This window comes from Phacochoerus africanus, chromosome 7 (assembly GCF_016906955.1).
Source record: "Phacochoerus africanus isolate WHEZ1 chromosome 7, ROS_Pafr_v1, whole genome shotgun sequence".
NCBI lineage: Eukaryota > Metazoa > Chordata > Mammalia > Artiodactyla > Suidae > Phacochoerus > Phacochoerus africanus.
The window spans coordinates 71,133,743-71,152,095 of NC_062550.1; the positions used below are offsets into that span (position 1 = coordinate 71,133,743).

Consider the following 18,353-nt stretch of genomic DNA (forward strand, 5'->3'; position numbering starts at 1 on the left):
TTACACAGTTTTACACTGGCTCCTCTCCTTGAAAGCCTTTCCCTCAAGTCCCAGAAACCATCCCTAATGTTTCTTGATCCTGCTGGAAAGTCACAGCAATGACCAAGGTCATTCCCAGGAAGCACGAGCATAAAACATCCCCAGTTGTAGAACCATCCTGTGACAGTGTGAAAATAAATATTGGATTTGGCCTCTATCTGCATTCCAAGCAGAGCTCCTAAAGCCCTTGGGATTTCCTGAGGCAAGGAAATGTTACAAGGTGTCTCTTGTAATGTTGATGATGTGATTCTTGGAAAGCCCCTAGGTAACCAACCTGAGGAGGGGGCTGGTTGCTAGGGGAACCAACTGTGTGATTGGAGGGTTGGAACTTCCAGTCCCACCCCCAGACTTCCTGGGAGGAAAAGGTGCTGGAGATTGCATTCAATCACCAAAGACCCAAGGTTTAACCAACCTTGGCCCAGGTAATGAAGCCTCCATTAGATAAGGGAAGGGCTGAGGTTTGGAGAGTTTGCATGCTGGTGAGCTAGTGGAGATGCTGGGAGGGGGGAGTGCCCAGAGGGCACAGGAGCTCCGGGCCTCTCCTCACGTGCTTCCCTGCGCATCTCTTCATCCTGTTTCTGAGTTACACACTTTCACAGAAACTGGTGATCTAGTAAGTAAAATGCTCTTTTGGGTTCTGTCAGCCTCTCTGATGTACAGCCAGTAGGTGGGCTGCACAGGTGACAACCTGGGCTTGTGATTGTTGTCTCATGTCACAGTTTTGTGGGACTGAGCCCTAACATGTGAGATCCCAGTTACCTCAAACAAGTGTTAGAATTGGGTTACTGGGTGGTGCTGGAAAACACACTGGGTGTGCTTTTTTTTTTTTTTTTTTGTCTTTTGTCTTTTTTGTTGTTGTTGCTATTTCTTGGGCCGCTCCCGCGGCATATGGAGGTTCCCAGGCTAGGGGTTGAATCAGAGCTGTAGCCACCGGCCTACGCCAGAGCCACAGCAACGCGGGATCCGAGCCATGTCTGCAACCTACACCACAGCTCACGGCAACGCCAGATCGTTAACCCACTGAGCAAGGGCAGGGACCGAACTCGAAACCTCATGGTTCCTAGTCGGATTCGTTAACCACTGCGCCACGACGGGAACTCCTGGGTGTGCTTTTAGAAAAGCTCAGGGATCATGCAGTCCAGTCCTCCACCTGACAAAGGAAAACCCACATCCGGGTGGAACTGAAGACACTGCTGGCTTGAAGCCAGCCATAACCCAGATAGGGCCTTGAACCTCCAGTTTTTTTTAATTAGAATCACTTGCTTGGTGTCTGGACTTAGCTGAGGTTCAGGTTCTTTGTGCCTCAGCACAGAAGGAATTCAGTCAGAGACAAAGTGATTGGCAAGAAATAGATTTATTAAGATAGACGCTTGTGAGGGACACAAGCAGGCAGGCAAAGAAGCTCTGCCCTGAGGATTTCTGGGCCACATGTTTATAATCCAAGCAAAGTGGGGAGCTGGGGGAAAGACCACCTAGGTCTTCGAGGAGACATCAGGCTTAATCCGTTAGCTCCTCCTTCATATCTGGGTAAGGGTATTTGACCCTATGAGGTCAACAAGGACAGTCATGGCGCTCACTCAAATTGGCAGAAGGGCGGTACCATACGCCAAAATCTGTTGAATCATCTCAGGTTCTGTATAATGAGGGTCTCCTTAATGATGTGAGTAATATCTCAGGTCATTATCTTATTTATGGTTTTATATTTAAGCAAGCCTGCTTCTGATGACTTTACTGACCTGTCATTAACTTACAGTCATCTCCCAAAGTTCCCTAGGTTTCCCTCTCTATCCATGGTCCCAGAGAGAGACCAAATCCAATATTTATTTTCACACCGTCACAAATGGGACTTCTACACTACCTGTGTAACTGTTCCACTCTAACCCTATCACAGGGAGGTGAAGGCGATGTACTCTGTTCTCCTGACCAGGTGAGCCACCCACTTGCCACCCAAAGCGGGCAGGTGCCTGGTAGCAACGATCCTAAACTTGGCTTCCAAAATGCTGCCTCTTACCTGGTCTGAGCCCTGCTGTGGTTTTTCCTCCCTTCTAGAGGTAAAATAACCGGTTCACACATACTAAGGTCTGACAGGAGCAGGGACTATGAGACTGAATTTTGGGTCTGCTTGCCCTCCACGCAGCAAAACCAATTTACTAACCCTGTATTGTGGTGAAGCATTTATTGCATTTCCAAGCAAGGAAAACAGCTTGGATCTCAAGCTCAGAAGACCTGAACTCCTTGATGGCATTCAGGGGAGCGTGTTTCGCCTCCCTCCAGCCACACCTGTGGCATATGTAAGTCCCCAGGCCAGGGTTCTAATCTGACGCACAGCTGTGACTTATGCCACAGTGCTGGATCCTTAACCTGCTGCATCACAGCAGGAGTTCCTAGGGGAAGCATTTTTAAAGGCACCAGTGGGATGAGGGCTGCAGGGTGCATGCTTTCTTCTGATTGGTTGGTGGTGAGGTAACAGGGTGATGTTTCTGTACTCTCAGTCATAAACTTTCTGGTTCCCACGAGTCTGGGGTCTAGTCCACGTGCTCAGCTAGTAGTCACCATCCCCAACGTGGGACGGGTGTGGGGGTAGGTGTCTTAGTTCCTGCAGAACAACTCAAGGATAAGTGTCAGATTGTTGTGTACATCACTCGAGGATGCACTAGGACTGATTTATCACTGAACTCTTATTCTCTAGCCACTTTTCTTCCTTTTCTTTGTATTCCCTTCCTTACCTACTTAGTAATTACCTGTGCTTTCCCTTTGGAACTCAGGGAAGGCCTCAGAGAGGAAAAGCCTTTTTCTACAACAAGGATCAAGGGCATCGAGGGTTTTCCTGCCAGGAGGGCCCTGCAGGGTTCCACTTGGTTTCAATCACCCCTTTTCTTTGATATTCTTCAATCCTGAGGAAAACAGGTGCAAGACAGGGAAGGGAATAAAGTTTGGGATAGGGAGGTTAATGATAAACTGGGCAGAGGAACCTGGTTTTTACGGGTGTAGAGTTTCAGGACCAGACTACAGGCTTCCAGAGTCAGCTACAGCACCTGCCCCTCAATTTAAACCAAGCAATTGCAGAGCGGCCCTTTGGGCTCCAACTGCCCCAGGCGCTAACATCCTGCGCCTGACACCGACCACGTGAAGAGACTAGTAAGCAACACAGCCTCCCTGGGGCCCCATGGTCAGCCGCCAGCTGAGCCCGCTGGGCAACCGCACTGGCGCAAAAGGGCGTGGTAAAATGTTTCCCGCGAGCCCTGGAGCGCGCACGCGCAGTGGCTCGGGCGTGCAGCGCAGGTCGGTCTTCCGGGATATGCCCATGAGTGGGCGGCCCACGCCCGTTGCGCAAGCGCAGTGGCCAAAAGGGGGGAGGACCCGCCCCGCTGAGCCGAGAGGCGTGCTGCAGGGCGCTTTCACTCGGTACGTTGAAACCGGCGAACCGGGGTTTCAGGTTCAGTGGCGTCCATACGGACTTCTCGCCCGCCTGGCCTCTGCGGAGGAGTCCTGCCGCCGAGAAGGGTAAGCGCGCTTCCGCGTGAAACTGCTCGGGACAAGGAACGAAATGAGGTGGAAACGTGTGGGGGCGGGGCGGACCGGCGGCGGGAAAACGTCCGCGAGCTGGGGCGGGGCCTACGTGTGATCGACAGGCTGGGCACCAGTGAGCGGGCCAGGGAGGCCGTGGGGGCGGGACCTGGTGGTGAGCGAGGCGGCTGCGGGGCTGGATCGCCGGCAGCTTCGGGGACGTGCTTTCGTCTGCTGTTCTAAGCGTGCTTCTTACCTGTGGGCCCTGCAGCCCTACCGTGTACGCCGTTACCTGTTCTCACGCAGGTGAGAAAACAGGGTCAGAGGTGTGGACTTAAGCACGGATACAACTTGGCATCCCAAATTAGGCAGTTTGACCCCAGAACCTTTCCGCCTCTCAGGGACACTGCTCTCGAGGTGGAGCAGTGTCCGGTGTAGAGGACTGTCATGGATGGAATTGACCATGAAAAGCGGAAAATAAGTCTTAACACAGTGTGAGGGCTCTGAGGACAGAGCTGGAGGAGAGACAGAAGTAAGGTGAGGGTGTGGGGTTGGGGTCAGCCGTCAGCTCTCAGCGCCCTGGGGCTCCGGATTAACCGCAGGAGCACTAGGGCTTTGCTTCTCTTGGGGCCAGGCTGTCTCCCACGTGTGTGGCATTTAAGCACTTTAGGAGCATAACAGTAGGGTGGTACCTGGAACGTAGTGTCTCGTCTGCTCAGGCTGCCTTAGCAAAACGCCATGGACTGGGCAGATTAAACTATAGAAACCTCTCACAGGTCGTCTAGAGGCTGGAAAGTTTAGGCCCACCAGTACTTACAAAGACTAGGACCCAACTGTTAGGACTTCATTTAGTTTTAATTACCTCCTTTATTTAGTGTTAATTACCTCCTGAAAGCTCTGTTTCCAAATACAGTCCCACGTTGGTGATTAGGGCCTTAACATGAATTTTGGGGAGGGGAGACAGGATTCAGTCTGTAGTATTTATTTGTACGCAGCTAAGTAAGTGATCATTGACGAATGGAGAGAATGAACCCTTTGAGAACTAATACATACCCGAGATGCTTTCACATACTTTACCCCATTTAATGAACATGAGATTTGCTGTGGTGTGTGTGCCTTAGCACTGGCTGGGAATTCAAGGAACAGCTTGTGTGGGTGTGCCTGTTCTCCATGCAACCTGCCACAAGAGGTAAGAAAAAGTTACACCAAACATTCTTTTTTTTGTTTGTTTTTTTAGGGCCGCACCCACGGCATATGGAGGTTCCCAGGCTGGGGGTATAATCAGAGCTGTAGCCACCAGCCTACACCACAGCCATGCCAGATCCGAGCTGTGTCTGCAGCCTACACCACAGTTCATGGCAATGCCAGATCCATAACCCACTGAGCCAGGCTAGGGATCGAACCCACAACTTCATGGTTCCTAGTCTGATTCCTTTCTGCTGTGCCACGACGGGAACTCCCAACACCAAGCATTCTTAATAGTTCTTAGTGTATCCATCATTCACAGATTTATCCAAACCCTTCTTTAACTTAGAAGCAGCACAAGCTAAACCCTGAAATAATGAGATCCATAATTACCACCCACAGAGAAGTGAAATAATAATTACTTTTGTTCTGTATTGTTCCCTCTTGTCATTCTAAAGTTTGATAACCAAGTCTTTTCACCCTGCTTCCCCCAGGTGGGAGGATGATCAGCGAAGAGATTTACAGCTCAGAGGGTGGGAGGACTAGCAGATGTGCGTTCAAATCTTGGATTCAGGCACTTGCTGAATGATTGAGGGCAAGTAACTTAACTTCTCTGAGCCTCAGTTTATCTGTAGAGCTAACAAAAATCCTGACCACACAATTGTGAGGTTATATAAAAACAGTTTGAAACCATTGAAGAACCAGCCCTTGGACTAGATACTTATGTCCTAGACATCCGCTTCCCACACTTCTAAAGAACAGAAACCCCATACCCACAGCCCCCACCTCAAGCTGGCTGTTCATTTAACAGCATTTGTTTGTTTGTTTGTTTTTAAATGGTTGCATCTGTGGCACAGGGCAGTTCCTGGGCCAGGGATTGAATTTGAGCTGCAGCTGTGACCTATCCCTATGCCACAGCTGTGGGATACTTTAACCCACAGCACCGGGCTGGGGATTGAAACTGTGCCTTCACAGTGACCTGAGCTGCTGCAGTCAGGTTTTTTTTTTTTTTTTGTCGTCTTTAGGGCCGCACCCGAGGCATATGGAGGTTCCCTGGCTAGGGTTCGAATTGGAGCTACAGCTGCTGGCCTGCGCCATAGCCACAGCAATGCCAGATCCTAGCCACCTCTGCGACCTACACCACAGGTCACGACAACGCCGGATCCTTAATCCACTGAGTGAGGCCAGGGATTGAACCCCTGTCCTCACAGTTACTAGTCGGGTTCGTTAACCACCGAGCCACAACGGGAACTCCTCCCATCAAATTCTTATTGATTGCTCACTCAATGCCAAAGCACCTGTCCTGAGTGCGAGGGACAGAGAAGAGTAGGACAGATCAGGTTCCTCCTATTTTATTTATATTCTAGTGGGGGAGAACAGTAAATAAAAATAAATTCAAATAGCGCCAAAACCTATGAACAAATGAAATACAGGGTATTTCATGGAGTTCCTGTTGTGGCACAGCAGAAACGAATCCTACTAGGAACCATGAGGTTGCGGGTTTGATCCCTGGCGTCACTCAGTGGGTTAAGGATCTGGTGTTGCCGTGAGCTGTGGTGTAGCTTGCAGATGCGGCTCGGATCTGGCGTTACTGTGGCTGTGGTGTAGGCTGGCAGCTGTAGCACCTATTAGACCCCTAGCCTGGGAACCTCCACATGCGGCAGGCAAAAGACAAAGGGAAATACAGGGTATTTCAGAATAATGAGATAAAAGAATGACTTAAAGCAGGGCAGGGTGAGAGTGTACGTGGGATTATATTTATTTATTCTTTTTGGCTGCATCTGTGGCATGTGAAAGTTCTCAGGCCAGATCAAACCCAAGCTGCTGCAGTCACAATGCTGGGTCCTTAGCCCACTGAGCCACAAGAGAACTCCTCTCTTGGGATTTAGAACTAAGAAACCAGAAAAGACTTTGCTTGTCAGTGGGAGCTGAAGCTAGGAGGTGGAGAGGGTTGCAGAGGCTGCGGGCAGGCTGATGGGGTGGGCAGAAGGAAGTGTCAGATTCCACCTGGCGTGGGCCTGAGCAGGAGAATAGGAATCCTCAAATGTTTACTTGATGGTGGGCTCCCTGGAGCTGCCCTAAAACCTGAACCGCTTTGCAAGTCTAGACTTGAAGAAGTCCTGCCCTGTCCGTGGCTTTTGTTCTTGGTTTCCCAGAACACTGTATTCTTAATCTCTCAACATATATCTTTTCATTAACTCTCCCTTGTACTTACTATGCTCCTTGTCTCTTGCAGCCGCAAGAGTTGGACTGAAAGAGAGCCATGTGGACCTGGGCTTGGATCCCTGAGTTTCTTTCTTTCTTTCTTTTTTTTTTTTTTTGTCTTTTTGTCTTCTCTAAGGCCGCACCCATGGCATGTGGAGGTTCCCAGGCTAGGGGTCTAATCAGAGCTGTAGCCGCCGGCCTATACCAGAGCCACAGCAACGCGGGATCTGAGCCGAGTCTGTGACCCACACCACAGCTCATGGCAACTCCGAATCCTTAACCCACTGAGCGAGGCCAGGGATTGAACCCTCAACCTCATGGTTCCTAGTCGGATTTGTTAACCACTGAGCCACGACGGGAACTCCTGAGTTTCTTTTTTTTTTTTTTTAAATAATTTTTTAATTTTCCCACTGTACAGCAAGGGGGTCAGGTTATTCTTACATGTATACATTACAATTACATTTTTTCCCCCACCCTTTGTTCTGTTGCAACATGAGTATCTAGACAAAGTTCTCAATGCTATTCAGCAGGATCTCCTTGTATATCTATTCTAAGTTGTGTCTGATAAGCCCAAGCTCCCGATCCCTCCCACTCCCTCCCCCTCCCATCAGGCAGCCACAAGTCTTTTCTCCAAGTCTATGATTTTCTTTTCTGAGGAGATGTTCATTTGTGCTGGATATTAGATTCCAGTTATAAGTGATATCATATGGTATTTGTCTTTGTCTTTCTGGCTCATTTCACTCAGTATGAGATTCTCTAGTTCCATCCATGTTGCTGCAAATGGCATTATGCCATTCTTTTTTATGGCTGAGTAGCATTCCATTGTGTATATACCACATCTTCTGAATCCAATCCTCTGTCGCTGGACATTTGGGTTGTTTCCATGTCCTGGCTATTGTGAAGAGTGCTGCAATGAACATGTGGGTGCATGTGTCTCTTTTAAGTAGAGTTTTGTCCGGATAGATGCCCAAGAGTGGGATTGTGGGGTCATATGGAAGTTCTATGTATAGATTTCTAAGGTATCTCCAAACTGTTCTCCGTAGTGGCTGTAGCAGTTTCCATTCCCACCAACAGTGCAGGAGGGTTCCCTTTTCTCCACAGCCCCTCCAGCACTTGTTATTTGTGGATTTATTAATGATGGCCATTCTGACTGGTGTGAGGTGGTATCTCATGGTAGTTTTGATTTGCATTTCTCTTATAATTAGGGATGTTGAGCATTTTTTCATGTGTTGGCTGGCCATCTGTATATCTTCCTTGGAGAACAGTCTATTCAGGTCTTTTGCCCATTTTTCCATTGATTGATTGGCTTTTTTGCTGTTGGGTTGTATAAGTTGTTTATATATTCTAGAGATTAAGCCCTTGTCAGTTGCATCATTTGAAACTATTTTCTCCCATTCTGTAAGTTGTCTTTTTGTTTTCTTTTTGGTTGAGTTTCTTTTTTAAGCTGAGTCCTTGAACAGTTATTTCATTTCTGTAAGTGTCAGGATCCAGTGGTTGTATCCTTACAGTGTTGTAGGATATTTGGTCATTAAACAAGATGACTGGAGTTCCTGTCGTGGCTCAGTGGTTAACAAATACGACTAGGAACCATGAGGTTGCAGGTTCTATCCCTGGCCTCGCTCAGTGGGTTAAGGTTCCGGCGTTGCCGTGAGCTGTGGTGTGGGTCGCAGACTCGGCTCGGATCCCGCGTTGCTGTGGCTGTGGTGTAGGCCGGCAGCTACAGCTCCGATTAGACCCCTAGCCTGGGAACCTCCATATGCTGAGGGTGCAGCCCTAGAGAAGACAAAAAACAAAACAAGATGACCAAGGTAGAAAGGGCCTGTGGAGCATGTAACGCAAGTCTGGTACTAAGAGTTTGTGAGGGCCTTTCTTTGTTCCCTTCATGTTTTAGTGGGTTTTCTTTCTTTAAATTTTTTTTCTTTTTCTTTTTTCTCAGGCTGCTCCCGTGACATATAGAGGTTCCCAGGCTAGGGGTCTAATCGGAGCTGTAGCTGCCGGCCTATACCAGAGCCACAGCAACGCGGGATCTGAGCCGAGTCTGTGACCCACACCACAGCTCGTGGCAACACCAGATCCTCAACCCACTGAGCAAGGCCAGGGATCGAACCCGCAACCTCATGGTTCCTAGTCACATTCGTTAACCACTGAGCCACGACGGGAACTCCCTAAATTTTATTACAGTTGATTTACAGTGTTCTGTCAATTTCTACTCTAGTGCAATCAGTGGGTTTTCGATTACATGCGTCCCTCTTGAATTGTCCTAGATTTAAGTCATCCTTCCTATAGTTATCCCTCTGCCTCTTTTGTTGGGTTAACTGCCCCTAAACTGTCGTTGTGTTAACTGTTCTTCCCTGAACTGTCACTGGAAGAACATCATGCAGCTTTCTTCTTCCTAAATGAATTGACACGGTCCCTAGTCTTAATGGAGCAAAGGTGTGAATGGCATTTAGATTTATTCCTATGTGTACTGAGGTGAGATGGGTCTGCTTAAATAGCTTGGAGCAGTGACTTCCAGAGAGAGTGGGGCTAGGATGGAAGATGGTGATGAAAGCAGGAAAGGCTGTGTAGAGGATGTCTCCGAGCGATTAGGGCCAGAGGAGGAGGAGAGAAGTTTTTCTTAGACCTTGGCCTTCGGGGGAAGAGAGGTACTATGGCCTGAGTTCTGGGAAGCCCTTCCAGCTGGGGTTCAGCCTCTGGGAAGAACCCTCCCCGTCGGGGACCACCCAGAAAGCTCTTATCCTAGGCTCTGGTTTGTACTGGAAGTGGAGGCTAGGGTGAACTGGAAGCAGGCTGGGGTGCCTGTCGGTGGGGGTGGGAGTGTTCGCTGCAGAAAAGCTGTGCTCACGACTCCCTGTCTGTTGGACTTGACCTCTCAGGGCTGCGAGGCAGGGGGGAGAGAAGCAGTTAGGCACGGGCGCCCCAGAGGAATCTCCAGGCCGATGGAAGGTGTGCAGGCAGGTGAAACGGCAGGGGTTTCTGTGAGGCCTTCCTGGGTTGAGCTCCCCCACAGCCAGTTTGTGCAAACATTGCTGGATTGGCTGTGCCATCCTGGTGAGGCTTTCTGGAAAGATGCACATGAAGCAGAGAGGTTGGCCCCTGCTTGTGACAAAATGTGCCGCCTGAGGAGAAACTCCGTAACTAGAATCGAGACCCCTCTTAGGAACCATTCTCAATTTCAGGCCAGTACTTCCTGGTCCATTAGAGAGCTAGCAGGTTCTTTTACCCCCGCAGGACCATGGCTGACAAAACCCAGGAGCCTGGTGGCATCCACTTCCCTTTTCCCTTCACACCCTATGCCATCCAGAAGGACTTCATGGCAGCTCTCTACCAGGTGTTGGAGGCTGGCAAGATTGGGATATTTGAGAGTCCAACTGGCACCGTGAGTATGACTGGTTGGGGCCCAAGAAGGGTCTGGGAGGTGGAGGGGACGGTCTGGGACAACCAGCGTGCTCGTCTGCCTGCGGAGGGTGGCATGGTTTGAAGCTGAGCCAAGTAGTTCTCTCTCCATTTGTCTTTCTGAGTGGTAGTCACATCTCTCTTTTGGGTTGTTCAACGCAGCCCCGGGAGCTGAGAAAAGGTAGACTGAAGGCAATTGAGAAGTTGAATGCCAGTGAACACCTTGACCTGGAGCTCGGAAACCTTCCACATTGCTCTGGGTGCATGACTGCTTTGATGCTGATGAACCCAGCCTTTACTCTGGCTTATTCACAAGTCAGACGCACTGGTTCAGTCTCCAGGAACCAGGCCACTGAGTGCCGGAGGGATCCAGCCAGAGCCCCTAAGCCTGCCTTTGGCCTGGGACAAGGGGGCTATTAAAGGTTGGCTGCTGAGGATGTTAGGGTGGTGGGGATGGGTTCCCACTTTTTCTTACACTTTGTTACCTTTGGGAGCAAGGTATTACCTACTGAGTGAGAATGCAGTCCCTGTGTTGATGTTGCTGGAACTTCCCGGAGGACCAGGACCTCATCTCGGCATCCCCTGCATCCAGCAAAGCTTGGCACGCTGGCCCCCTGGAGGCCCTGTGTGTGTGCTGATGAATGAACGAAGTAGACTCATTCTCTCTCATCTGCTGACAGAGTGCATCACCCCTCCTGGGATGACACGGTCTTCCGGGGCAGGCAGAGGGCAGGCGGGCTCTCCTGGTCCCCTTTGTTCCTTTCGATAGAGTGAGTGGGAGATCATCCATCCTGCCCGTTAACGAAATGTGGGTCGAGCAGACACTGTGCAGAGTGAGGCGTTTTAAGTAGGATTCCACCAGCATCCAGCCTTCCACTTATCCCAGTGCCTATGACTTCTTTCCTCCCGACCACTGAAAGACTGCTTAGGATCAGCAGTGGCTTCCTGACAATAGATCACAATATGTCAGACCCTCGTCCAACCACCTGCCACATTCCGCATTGTTAGGCACATCTTTCTCCTCCCTTGAAAGTCATGGAAAACGGTTAAGCAAAGGGTAGTGCATGTCGTTTCTCAAGTTGAATTTATCCAACATGGTTTTTTGGCCAAGTACTCTTCTTTCAATTGTTTCTTAAGAAATATACATGAGGAGCTCCCTGGTGGCTCAGTGGGTTAAGGACATGGCATTGTCGCTGATGTGGTGCAGGTTTGATCCCTGGCCTGGGAACTTCCACATCCCTTGGGGCATGGCCATAAAGAAAGAAAAGAAAAATATATTTGGATGGTGTATGTTGAAATTTAAAGCTTATGCTGCTGTTTCTTGATTTATTGATTTTTGTCATTGGGACCTTCTTGTGATAAGAGGTAGTAAGTAGCTTTCTTACCACATTTCCCTTTCTCCCCTCCCTTCCCTCTCAGTATAGTAATATAGCTTAGTCTTTTTTAGTAATATATTTTAGTCTTTTTTTTTCCTTGAATACTTTTTTGGTTTTTTTAGAGTTAATAGTTGTATTTTAAAGGTTTGTTTAGGTTTTGGTGTTTTTTTTTTTTTTTTGGTCTTTTTGCTATTTCTTTGGGCCGCTCCCGTGGCATGTGGAGGTTCCCAGGCTAGGGGTCGAATCGGAGCTGTAGCCACCGGCCTACACCAGAGCCACAGCAACGCGGGATCCGAGCCACGTCTGCAACCCACACCACAGCTCACGGCAACGCCGGATCGTTAACCCACTGAGCAAGGGCAGGGACCGAACTCGCAACCTCATGGTTCCCAGTCGGATTCGTTAACCACCGCGCCATGACGGGAACTCCTGTCTTCTGTCTTTTTAGGGCCTCACCTGCAGCATTTGGAGGTTCTCAGGCTAGGGACCGAGTCAGAGCTCCAGCTGCCAGCCTCTGCCACAGCAACACAGGATCTGAGCCATATCTGTGACCTACATACACCACAGCTCACAGCAACACTGGATTCTTAACCCACTGAGTGAGGCCAGTGATTGAACCCCTGTCCTCATGGATAGTAGTCGCGTTCATTAACCACTGAGCCACAATGGGAACTCCTGTTTAGTTTTAAATATGCTCAGGCCACTTCCTCTCACACCATTCAGTGGTCTCTCAATATGATATTTCATCATAAAATTATCTGCCTGGGCTGCCATAACAAAATGGCACAGACAGAGTTGCTTATATGATGGGAATTTATTCTCTCACAGTGTAGAGGCAGAATCGAGGTGTGGTGGGGTTGGTTTCTGCTGAGGCTGTGGGGGAGGGTCTATTCCACCCCACCCCGACCCCCCAGATGGCAGACTTCTTCACAACTCTGCACATCATCTGTTCTCCTGGCCTCTGTGTCCAAATTTCTCCTTTTTATTTTAATTAATTATTTATTTTCTTTTTGCCTTTTCTAGGGTCGTTCCTGTGGCATATGGAGGGTCCCAGGCTAGGGGTCTAATCGGAGCTGTAGCTGCTGGCCTACACCACAGCCACAGCAACACAGGATCCGAGCCGAGTCTGCAACCCACACCACAGCTCACGGCAATGCCGGATTCTTAACCCACTGAGGAAGGCCAGGGATCAAACCCGCAACCTCATGGTTCCTAGTCAGATTCGTTAACCACTGCGCCAGGACAGGAACTCCTCTCCGTTTTATAGGGATACCAGTCCTGCTGGATTAGGGCCCCTTCATCGTAACAGAGTACGCCTACGGTGACCTTATTTCCCCGTAAGGTCATGTTCTGAGACACTGGGGGTTAGGGCTTTAACATCTGCATTTGGGGGAGGGGGATACAGTTCAGCCCATAACATGGACCTACAGGGAGGGTTCTAGTCTTTAAATCGGGGTTGGGTTTTCCAGAACAGTTGATGTGCTCTAAAAAGTATCTGAGCACTGGGACTCCTGGGCTGATCAGGTTCTGTCTGCACGTTGGCTGCATCAAGGCTTAGAGCCAAATGCATTCCCTCCCTCAGCGCACCTCCTGGTATGTGTTTTTTTTTTGGCCTTAATTTATTTTCCAGGCTATTTATTCATTTTCTCCCATTCTAATTATGCCAGCTTGTAGCACTTACATGCAACTTGATAAGCCGCTTCCATTCTTTGGGGAAGAGTGAGCCTTATAATTAAGGAATTTCATCTTCATTTCTCCCTTTCCCCATTTTTCCCAGCTGTTCTCTTGCTGGTTCCCTTCCTTCCTTTCCGAGGCTGGTCCGAGAGCACCCTCTGGTATTTGAAGTCAGATCTCCCTTGCAGGCTTTATTAAGATGGGAAAGGTCATTTGGGAAGCATTGTTTCTCGTTCTCTGAGCGTGTTTTCCTTTCTGCAGGGAAAGTCCCTGAGTCTGATTTGTGGGGCCCTCTCCTGGCTCCGCGACTTTGAACAAAAGAAGCGTCAGGAGGAGGCGCGTCTCCTTGAGGCCGAAGCCAGAGCTGCCCCCTTGAGCAATGGGAAGGACTCGCTCCTGCTTCCCCTGGCCTCCCAGGGGACCTTAGGCCCCCAAAAGACCCTGCAGAGCCCGACTGGGTCACTCAGTTTGTGCAGAAGAAAGAAGAGAGGGACCTGGTGGACCGCCTGAAGGTGAGAGCAGGCTATGGGAGGGGGACATCCAGGTGGGGCTTCTTTTTTTTTTTTTTTTTTGGTACCTTTTTAGGGTTGCACCTGTGACATACAGAAGTTGCCAGGCTAGGGTCAAATCCGAGATGCAGCTGTTGGCCTACACCACAGCAGTCTGGGATCTGAGCCTGTCTTCCACCTACACCACAGCTCAACGGTAACGCCAGATCCTTAATCCACTGAGTGAGGTCAGGGATCCAACTCATGTCCTCATCAGTCCTAGTCGGATTTGTTACCGTTGAGCCACAATGGAAATCCCCCCAGGTGGGGCTTCCTGATTGCTTGGGGGGGATTCTGAGGCTGGATGGTGCCTTCCTTGCCATGGCCATGCCTCCTCTCAGCTCTGCCATCAGCCTCCTGGGTCGATGGTGCTCTTCTGTCTTTAAGCTGATGTCAACAGCCTTCTCCAGGTTGGTGTTCCCATCCATCCCCCACCTGGGAAGGAACTGTGCTGTAGCTCGAGGTAGCATGCTTCAGAGACTACCAGTTGGGTTAAGGGCTGCATTTGAGAGCCTGAGGCTAAGGGAGGCAATGCATGCCCTGTAGTGCATAGCAAGGCTGGGCCTAGGGCTCCAGGTCTGTGGGGGTGCTGGGGGAGTTCCTGTCATGGCTCAGTGGTTACCAAATCCAACTAGGAACCATGAGGATGAGGGTTTGATCCCTGGCCTTGCTCAGTGGGGTAAGGATCCGGCGTTGCTGTGAGTTGTGCTGTAGGTCGAAGATGTGGCTTGGATCCTGTGTTGCTATGGCCGTGGTGTAGGCTGACTTCTACAGCTCCGATTCGACCCCTAGCCTGGGAACTTCCATATGCTGAGGGAAGCGGCCCTAGAAAAGGCAAAAAGACAAAAAATAAAAATAAAAAATAAAAGATGCTGCTGGGGCCTGAAGGGACCCTGGGCTGAGACACCCCGGACTCTTGAGAAAGGCCTGGCCTGGGGCTTCCTGTGGGAGTTTGCTTATGGACCCCTCACTTTTTAGGAGGAGCAGGTCAGGAGGAGGAAGCGAGAAGAGCGCCTACAGCAGATCCGCCACAATGCACAGCTCAAGTATGCAGCCAAGCGTATGGTGAGTGTTGTCCCACCAGTGTCACGCCGAGGGGGCCCTCTTGACATCAGGGTGAGTGGCCGGGACCTCCGTCTCCTTCCTGTCCCCCTCTGGCTAAGCTCTCATCACCTGGAAGCTGGGCAGCTTGAGCTGAGATGCTTATCCGGGGCGGTTGAGACCAGGCAATGGTAGGGCCCGTGTTGGTGGCGTGTGTGAGGTCCTTGGCGATGGCTTCAGAGGCTGCCCCCATGAAAGGCATGGGGGCACTGGTACTGAGGTTTCTTTCTCTTCTCCCACCGGTCACAATCCTGCACAGAGACAGGAAGATGAGGAAACCGAGCGTCTCCTCGACCTCAGCAGGGAGATGCTGGCGGCGGGCTCAGAGCCTGAGCAACTGGCCTCAGAGGAGGAGGAGCTGGTCCTCGCCGAGTACGAGAGTGACGAGGAGAAAAGAAAGGCTAGTGGGTAAGAGCGCTGCTCCTCCGCCCACCGTCCTGCACGGGGTTCTGTTTTCACAGGGCACTGACAGGGAGAATGCCAGCCACCTGCCATTTTCCCCCAGCCAGGCTGCTCCTCAGGGCACAGGCAGCGATGGCAGCTGGCCCTGTCTCAGCACAGGCAGGGGTTACTTCCAGACCCTCGGTGGTATTTGCATCTCCACTCTGCACGCAGAACGCCATGGCCCAGCTGTGCCCGGGCCGAGGCCGCCAGCCAGGATTTGAACCCAGTGGTCCACCTCTGAGTCTCAGGCTCTTAATCCCAAACTCAGCCATGTAAGGCTTGTGATGTAAGCCATAGAGCCAGCGTCAGCCCGAGTTTTTCTTCTCACCCAAGGCTTCTGTTGGTCCAGGTTCATAGGGTTCCAGTTTGTCAATTATAAGCTCCTGGGTGAAGTAGAAATGCTGAAGATAATAACTGGGCTGCTCCTAGACCTTGCTGCCCTTGAGAGCCTCCCTTTCCATTCATGCTTTAATTTCACAAATGCCCTTTGAGTGGGCCTTGCTTACTTGGCCTAGATGTGGGTGACTGCAGACCAATCAGGGTGGTGGTTGCTGAAGGCTTGGGTGGTCATGGCAGTTTCTTGCTTTTCTTTTTCCTTTTTTCTTTTTCGGGCTGAATCCACAGCATATGGAAGTTCCCAGGCGAGGGGTCTAATCGAAGCTGCAGCTCCTGGCCTGCACCACAGCCATAGCTGTGTCTGCGACCTACACCACAGCTCACAGCACACTGGATCCTTAACCCACTGAGTAAGACCAGAGATCAAACCTGTGTCCTCATGGATGCTAGTCAGATTTGTTTCCACTGAGCCACGAAGGGAACTCGTGGCAAGTTCTTAAAATAAGACAACAATGAAGTGTTCCCTGTCAATTGATTCTTCCTTTTACAGTTTCTCTTGATAACATTTTACCCAGAGTAGAACTTACTTCAAAATTGAAGTCAATCTGGAGTTCGCATCAGTGGCTCAGTGGTTAATGAATCCGACTAGGAACCATGAGGTTGCGGGTTTGATCCTTGGCCTTGCTCAGTGGGTTAAGGATCTGGCATTGCTGTGGCTGTGGTGTAGGCCGGTAGCTACAGCTCCGATTAGACACCTAGCCTGGGAACCTCCATATGCTGCGGGAGCGGCCCTAGAAAAGGCAAAAAGACAAAACAGACAAACCAAAACAAAACAAAACAAAATTGGAGTCAATCCCCTCAAACCCTGCTGTTGCTTTGTCAACTAAGTTTATGCAACTCCCTAATTCCTTTGTCATTTTAATAATTTTCACAGCATTTTGACCAGGGCGAGATCCTGTCTCAAGGATCCATTTACTTTGCTCATCCCTAAGAAGCAACTCCCATCTGTTCAGGTTTTAATCATGAGAATGCAGCAGTCCTGTCCCATCTTCAGGCTCCACTTCTAATTCTGGTTCTCTTGCTGTTTCCACCACATCTGCAGTTACTTCCTCCAGTGACATTTTGAACCCCTCAAAGTCATCCATGAGTGCTGGAATCAGCTTCTTCTAAACTCTTGTTAAAAATGTTCTTTTTTTATTTTATTTATTTATTTTTTGTCTTTTTGCCATTTCTTGGGCCGCTCCCGCGGCATGTAGAGGTTCCCAGGCTAGGGGTCGAATCGGAGCTGTAGCCACCAGCCTACGCCAGAGCCACAGCAACGGGGGATCCGAGCCACGTCTGCAACCTACACGACAGCTCAGGGCAACGCTGGATCCTTAACCCACTGAGCAAGGCTAGGGCCTGAACCTGCAACCTCATGGTTCCTAGTTGGATTCGTTTACCACTGCGCCATGACGGAAACTCCTTTTTTTATTTTTTTTGTTAATGATTTTTATTTTTTCCATTATAGTTGGTTTACAGTGTTCTGTCAATTTCTACTATACAGCAAAGTGACCCAGTCTCATATATATATGTATATATATATGTACATTTTTCCCTCACATTATCCTCCATCATGTTCTATCATAAGTGACTGATACAGTTCCCAGTGCTATATAGTAGGATCTCAGTGCTTATCCATTCCAAAGGCAATAGCTTTCATCTATTAACCCCAGATTCCCAGTCCATTGCATTCCCTCCTCCTCCTCCTCCTCCTCCTCCTCCTTGGCAACCACAAGTCTGTTCTCACAAGTCCTTGAGTTTCTTTTCTGTGGAAAGGTTCATTTGCTCTGTATATTAGATTCCAGATGTAAGTGATATCACATGGTATTTCTTTCTCTTTCTGACTTCCTTCACTTAGTATGAGAGTCTCTGGTTCCATCCATGTTGCTGCAAATGGCATTATTTCGTTCTTTTTCATGGCTGAGTAGCATTCCTTTTTGTATATATATATATATCACATCTTCTAAATCCATTCATCTGTCAGTGGACATTTGGGTTGTTTCCATGTCTTCACTATTGTGAATAGTGCTACAGTGAACATAGGGGTGCACGTATCTTTTTCAAGAAAAGTTTTGTCTGGATATATGCCCAAGAGTGGGATTGCTAGGTCATATGATAGTTCTATATTTAGTTTTCTGAGGTACCTCCATCCTGTTTTCTGTAGTGGTTGTACCAATTGATAATCCCACCAACAGTGTAGGGGGGGACCCTTTTCTCTACACCCTCTTCAGCATTTGTTATTTGTTGACTTAATGATAGCCATTCTGACAGGTGCGAGGTGTAGTTTTGATTTGCATTTCTCTGATAATTGGTGATGTTGAGCATTTTTTCATGTGCCTGTTGGCCACACGAATGTTCTTAATGGCATCTAGGGTAGTGAGTCCTTTCAAGAAGATTTTCAGTTTAATTTGCCCAGGTCCATTAGAGGAATCACTATCTATGGCAGCTTATGCCTTACAAAATGCATTTCTTAAGAAGAATTGATAGTTCAAATGACTCT

The 18,353-nt window shown here is 49.3% G+C and overlaps 1 protein-coding gene across 1 annotated transcript in view; it reads left to right on the top strand.

Moving 5' to 3' along the window:
- The first annotated feature begins 3,388 nt into the window (after positions 1–3,388).
- Positions 3,389–18,353, top strand: part of DDX11 (DEAD/H-box helicase 11) — a 32,744-nt gene continuing 17,779 nt past the window's right edge. The window contains 6 exon segments of the mRNA XM_047787836.1: positions 3,389–3,543; positions 10,168–10,315; positions 13,644–13,809; positions 13,812–13,894; positions 14,909–14,995; positions 15,291–15,439. Coding sequence (XP_047643792.1) covers positions 10,172–10,315; positions 13,644–13,809; positions 13,812–13,894; positions 14,909–14,995; positions 15,291–15,439 — 629 coding nt within the window. The 5' untranslated portion in view covers positions 3,389–3,543; positions 10,168–10,171.